This window comes from Sinocyclocheilus grahami, unplaced genomic scaffold (genome assembly GCF_001515645.1).
Source record: "Sinocyclocheilus grahami isolate Dianchi unplaced genomic scaffold, SAMN03320097.WGS_v1.1 scaffold128.1, whole genome shotgun sequence".
Lineage (NCBI taxonomy): Eukaryota > Metazoa > Chordata > Actinopteri > Cypriniformes > Cyprinidae > Sinocyclocheilus > Sinocyclocheilus grahami.
Window position 1 is genome coordinate 1,301,316 of NW_015505307.1, and position 6,700 is coordinate 1,308,015.

Here is a 6,700-nt window from a genome sequence, read left to right on the forward strand (position 1 = left end):
AATGCAAAGTTATTATTATTGCATAAGTATTTTGTATCTAAACAAATAGCTAAAGATTATTGCATTCAGTGTATGTACTCAGTGTTAATATGCATATTAAAACCACATCTATAAAATTTGTATTACATTTTTCAAAATGCAAAATTATATATACAGAAATATTTATAGCTAAATAAAAAAAAACATTATACACAACATACATGCTTATAAAATATAAAATCTTACAATTCTGACTTTTTATTGCAATTGCAAGTTTATATCTTGCAATACCAGACTTTTTTCTCATAATTGCGAGAAACAAAGTCCAAATTTTGAGACAAACTGAATATATATATATATATATATATATATATATACATACATACATACATACATATAACATATTTATAAAATAAATAACGGTTTAAAATAGTTTAAAATGCAAAATAAGTATTAATATAATTACTAAATATTTTGTAGCTAAACAGCTTCAAATAGCTAAATAAATAATTAACATTATTATTATTATTATTATTGCATTCAATGTCTGCATTCAGTGTTAAAATGCATATTAAAACCCACATCTATAAAATAAATAACACAGTAAAAAAAAGCAAATTATTATACAAAAGAAATTGTAGCTAAATAAATACCTAATAATAATTATTATTATTATTATTGCGTTCGATGTCTGCATTTAATATGAAAATTATTATTAAAAATCTATCAAATAAATAACATATTATTAATTTAATAATTCATTCATTTAAATAATTTTCCCCCAAAGATCTTATTAAAACAACAGTTATAGTATGATAGTATCTGATAATCAGTATCTGATAAAAAATACAGTTCTGAAAACATTTCTAAAGTTGTAAGGAGCGCTTGTGATTGGCTGTTTGGGCCGCGCGTCATTAAAGTTCCTCTCACTCCTCTCTCTCTCTCTCTCTCTCTGCTGTGTGATGGCGCTTCATGATGGAGCCGCAGGTTACTCTCAGTGCAGCTGTCGTTGGGAGATTCACTTTCCTTGTTTTTAAGCTGTAAAGACATTGCAGTCTGTTCTTTCAGCTTTTCTTTTAACTCATGGATGTTTCTCTCAAACTTTCTTTCTCTTTGTATTGAGTCCTCTTTCATTTTTGACATTTCAGCCTTAAGTTTCATGTTGATGTTGTGCAAATCCTTAATTTCAGCCTTGAGATTATTGATGGTGAATTCATCTGGGCGGCTCAGGATTAGCTGCTTTAATTCTGACACCTCCATCTCTAGAAGAGCCATTTTCTGGGGAAGACACTGGAGATAACGGTGAGCGTGTGTGGCCTGCTCAGTCCTCGGTTCATCAGATGGGGCCGGAGATGTGCTGACTGGAGAGTAGGGCAGCACTTCATTCTCATCTTCAGATTCCTCTTTAACACTGCAAGCGGTTTCCTCTTCAACTGTCTGCTTTAAAAGGGGAAATGATTTCTCAAAAGCTTGGAGACTAGCTTCATTCCCTTGAATTAAGACCGTTCCACTGTTGTACAGATTGATGGTTTGGAAATGGGAGGAGTGGTCAGCTGATTCAAAAATGCAGATCTGACTTCCTTTACAGATTCCCTTCTTCTTAGTGTAGTGGAAATATTTACTAATAACACTTTTCCACATGAGGCTCCTCTCTGTATAGAAGAACAAGTTTGTCCTCTTTTCTTGAGATGTCATATCAACATAAACAGACTTGGGGTGCTCATGTAACAGTGTCTGTTTAAATGCTTTTCTTTAAATGCTTTTTTAGCTCTCTCTCTCTCTCTCTCTCTAGCTCTCTCTCTCTCTCTCTCTCTCTCTCTCTCTCTCTCTCTCTCTCTCTCTCTCTCTCTCTCTCGCGCTCTCTCTCTCTCTCTCTCTCTCTCTCTCTCATCCGTCTGCTCTATCGAGGAGATTCACAGCGTTATTATGGGGACGATTCTAAGAGCGCTTACTGTCCTGACTCTGTCATGTCTGGCCGAGACCAAACAGAAAGACTTTTACTCGTTTAAGGTGGTGAACAGCAGAGGGAGGTTAGTTTCTCTGGAGAAATACAGAGGATCGGTGAGTCTCCACAAATCAGCTCTGATGCTGCAGACGTAAGACGCAACTAACGTGCATGTAAGAAACACCTTTAATACTAATGCTGCATCACTGTGTGCTTTTCTCATGCATGCTTTAATGGTGTTGGAAAATGTCCTCACTTCTAGTATTTGCCTTAATAAACTAACAGCAGTCTGGAGTTGTGCTTCATTCATTCATTCTGTGTCTACGTGGCAGCCTCGCAGTACATCTCAGCTCCTGCTGTGATATGGTTTGCTATTTATCAATAAGGGGACACTTCGGAATAACTTTCATTAATATTAACATGCATAGTTGCATAATACTTCTGAGATGAGTATCGCACAAGATTCGAACAGATTGATTTTGAATGTACGTGAACTGCTGATCAGTCCAGCATTATTTTTTTTGTTAACTTTACAAACATTAGAAGTTATTGTAAAGTTTTACATGCTATGATTTATAGCATCATGGAAGGCCTCGCTGTACTTCACTGTTTTATTAGAAACGTAATTTATTTATGCATAAATATTTGGATGCATGGTTATATGCACAACTCATTTTGAGTCACTAGGTGTCGATGCTGAATAACTTTGAAATGCTGTCCTTAAATCCTTGAAGTCTCTCTAAACAGTCAACAACCCTTATATTATATTATATTAATACTGAAGAAAAGTAAGTTCTGAATCTGAGCTAAGATCTTTAGTTCAAATACTAGTTTCATTGATGTTGGAGTAATCAAACGGTTAATTCAATCATATTAAAGGAATAGTTCATCCAAAAATTTAATTTTTCATAAAATTGACATGTAGATGAGTTTGTTTCTTCATCAGATTTGGAGAAATGTAGCATTGCATCAGTGTCTCAGCAATGGATGCTCTGCAGTGAATGGGTGCCGTCAGAATGAGAGTCCAAACAGCTGATAAAAACATCACAGTAATCCACACCACTCCAGTCCATCAGTTAATGTCTTGTACAGCCAAAAGCTGCATGTTTGTAAGAAACAAACCCATCATTAAGGCATTTTAAACCATCGCTTCTGTCTAAAATATGAGTCCATAATAATGATTCCTCCAGTGAAAAGTCCATCACCTGCGGTTCTTCTCTCATCAAAATCCACCCACATGTTTGTTTAGAACTGTTTTGCTTGTAAACGGTGCTTGATTTGTGCAGATTTCTCTCCTGATTGAGACAGGATGACTTATTCACTGTGGATTATGGACTCATATTTTAGCCGGATGCAACAGTTTGAAGTTAAAACACCTTAATGATGGATTTCTTTCTAAAAAAACACACAGCTTTTTGCTTCACAAGACATTAACTGATGGACTGGAGTGGTGTGGATTACTTGTGGATTATTGTGATGTTTTTATCAGATGTTTGGACTCTCATTCTGACGGCACCCATTCACTGCAGAGCATCCACTGGTGGGTAAGTGATGCAATGCTACATTTCTCCAAATCTGACTGATTTAGATACTTGTGAATTGAGCACACTTTTTACTGGACAAAACTTTTTTTTTTTTATATTGTACTCCTAATAACTATCACTACCTTTACGACCACAACTGCACCACTCCTCCTACAACCTACAACTACTGTGATAAAATAAATTAATTACAGTACATTTGTCTTTAGTAGCTCATTACATGCAATCTGTCATCCTTTTAAGTGTAGTAGTAGTAGTAGTAGTAAAGCCACCAAAATAAAATGTAAATTTTTACGCTAAACGATGAATACAATCATTAAGTGCTTGTATTAACACAGCAGGCTTAATAGAGATGAGGTGTTTTTCAATCTGTATCAGAAGAGCTGATGTTCTAGTTCAAGGGCTGATCGGCACAGGAATCGTGTGTAGTTTACATTTATGGAAACATCAAATTTACACAAGGACACGTGTACATTTAATTATCATTAAGAAGACTTAAAGGAAGTAGAGCGGTCAAATAAAGACTCGAGGGCAGAGAGAGAGTCCCATTAATGACGTCACAGTGGCTCTTCACTCATCCAGTGACTCAGAGCTGCTGTAATGGCTTCATTTGGCTTTTAGACCATAATTGGTGTTTGATGGATTCAAAAGCGTCATACAGTTTAACAAACAGAGACCCTGTGTGATTATGATCATAAACCTTAAATTTGATTCAAGAACAACTAAAACAAAAGGAAACAGAAAGTACGTTGGAGAACTGCTGAACAACAGTGTATATCTATCTATCTATCTATCTATCTATCTATCTATCTCTGATCACAGTAGTCATATACGGCGTATGATGTTCTTGATTTTTCTGTACTGTATTTGTAGGCGTCACTGGTAGTGAATGTGGCCAGCGAGTGCGGTTACACTGAGGAGCACTACAAAGACCTCCAGCAGCTGCAAAAAGACTTCGGTCCGTTTCATTTCAACGTTCTGGCCTTCCCCTGCAACCAGTTCGGCCAGCAAGAGCCCGGCAGCGATAAAGAGATCGACAGCTTTGTGTGGCGAGTCTACGGGGTTTCTTTTCCCATCTTCAGCAAGATCGCTGTGGTTGGAATAGGGGCCAATAATGCTTACAAATATCTTGAGGGTGAGTGCAACAGGTTTGATGATCGTGAGGTCCCGGCTAACAAAAATATGCTCTGATAATGTTCTCTGAACATTTCGTTTTTTAATGTTTTAAAAACGTTTTTTTTTTCTTATGCAAACTTTAGAGAGAACACACATTCCATTTTATAATTTTTGCATGGGAACGTTACTTTTGAATATTTTCTGAATGATGTTTAAATAATGTTTTGAGAATATTATGAAACACCAGATAACCTTAAGCGAACATCCTATTAACAATACCGGAAGAACGTTTGTTCATAAATTTGCCAGAACGTTCCCTGTTAGCTGGGGTTACAGTGGTATCAAAAAGTATTTAAACACTTAAAGGGATAGTTCACCCAAAAATTGGATGTTTATCTGCTTACCCACAGTGCATCCAAGATGTAGGTGACTTTGTTTCTTCAGTAAAACACAAACGAATATTTTTAACTCAAACCGTTGCAGTCTGTCAGTCATATAATGTCAGTGGATGGGAATCACGGCTTTGAGAGTAAAAAAACATACACAAACAAAACCAAATTAAACCCTGCGACTCGTGACGATACATTGATGTGTAAAGACACGAAATGATCAGTCTGTGCTGAACAGTATTTATATAGTTTTTTACCTCTGATGCACTGCAACGTCTGAACTGTCCTGAGTGCATCCTCGACAGCCGGCGCGTGATGATTCATCTTCTTCTTCTTGCTTTACGGCGGATCGCAAACTTATAAGTGCATTACCGCCACCTATCTCTCAAATGGACCATTGACACTCCTAATTGAGATTGTAGATAGAGTGTCAATGGTCCAATGGTAGGACGCGTTCAGGACAGTTCAGACATTGCAGTGCATCAGAGGTAAAAAAACAATATAAATACTGTTCAGTTTCTTGCACAGACCGGTTGTTTCATGTCTTTACACATCAATGTATCGTCACGAGCCGCAGGGTTTAATTTGGTTTTGTTTGTGTATGTTTTTTTTTACTCTCAAAGCCGTGATTCCCATCCACTTGCATTATATGACTGACAGACTGAAACGGTTTGAGTTAAAAAAAAATAGTTTGTGTTCTACTGAAGAAACAAAGTTACCTACATCTTGGATTAGATACAAAAATATTAAATCAAGTGTTTCCACTCAAGTGCACGAACGGTTCATGCGCAAAGATGTAACAAACAAAGTGCTTGAGGCAGCATTTAATTTTCACACAAGATCACAGTCTAATGGCTTAATAATTTGACATGCTGTGCTCTCATCTAAATGCCGGTAAATCTCTCTTCTAATTTCAGAGGCGTCTAGGAAAGAGCCGACCTGGAATTTCTGGAAGTACCTCATCGACACTGATGGCAAAGTTGTTGACGCGTGGGGTCCTGAAGTCTCCGTCAAAGAAATCCGCCCACGGATAGCGGATATGGTTCGGAAGCTGATCATTAAGAGGAAAGAGGAGCTTTAGTCCTTTGAAACTTCTTCAGCTCTGAAAACTGTAGACACTCAGACCTCAGAAACAGATCACTTTGAAGAAACACATGCTAATTTAGGCCTATTCAAAGTATGAAGTGTGAGATTACACCAGCGCAACCCACTTTAAACAATCTTATATGCTCTCATCCTCTTCCCTCAACTTGGTTGCGTTAGATTTGTTCTCCTTCCATGTTTGTAAAGAGAAGCACTGAGAATTCAACTAATAAAAGACCACTTTTATTAATAAACCATAAAAAACACATGATGCTTATACTTAATGACATACTACACGATATGTCTAATAGAGCTATTCAAAATAATGAAATATGAGCGATATGATGAACTGATTCTGGAGTAGAAATGTTTTGTTTTTATACTCCTGTTATCATTTTTGTTTCTGTGATCTGTCTGAAATCTACTTTGACCCTCCATTAAAAGGCTTTTCTTACATTTTCATTTTTTGTTTATTCTCCGAAAAGTTATTTTTCTGAAGAAAAAATTTAAAATATATATATTTTTACATCAATGTTTATATATTAAACATTATTAGTAAAAATTAATCTATCTTTCTGAAAAAATATGTGAGTGTAAATGTTGTGTATATGTGTAAAATTGTAATTATTGTTAAAAGTAGTGTTTAA

The 6,700-nt window shown here is 36.0% G+C and overlaps 1 protein-coding gene across 2 annotated transcripts; it reads left to right on the forward strand.

Annotated features, from left to right (window-relative positions):
• Window positions 1-1,905: 1,905 nt before the first annotated feature.
• On the forward strand, window positions 1,906-6,447 carry LOC107590500 (glutathione peroxidase 7-like). 2 transcript variants are annotated; one of them, XM_016279252.1, is made up of 3 exons: window positions 1,906-2,040; window positions 4,339-4,600; window positions 5,888-6,447. In XM_016279252.1, exons 1-3 carry the CDS (start codon window positions 1,906-1,908, stop codon window positions 6,049-6,051), a joined length of 561 nt encoding a protein of 186 aa, XP_016134738.1. In that variant the 3' UTR covers window positions 6,052-6,447. The 2 variants fall into 2 exon arrangements, 1 of the variants encoding a protein (XP_016134738.1); XR_001609796.1 differs by lacking the exon at window positions 5,888-6,447 and having other exon boundaries at window positions 1,996-2,097; window positions 4,339-4,414.
• The last annotated feature ends 253 nt before the right edge of the window (window positions 6,448-6,700 follow it).

Coding starts and splice junctions, on each gene's coding strand:
- LOC107590500 (XM_016279252.1), top strand. CDS start 1,906: ATGGGGACGATTCTAAGAGCGCTTACTGTCCTGACTCTGTCATGTCTG. Junction 2,041..4,338: donor TGGAGAAATACAGAGGATCG/GTGAGTCTCCAC, acceptor CTGTATTTGTAG/GCGTCACTGGTAGTGAATGT. Junction 4,601..5,887: donor TGCTTACAAATATCTTGAGG/GTGAGTGCAACA, acceptor TTCTAATTTCAG/AGGCGTCTAGGAAAGAGCCG.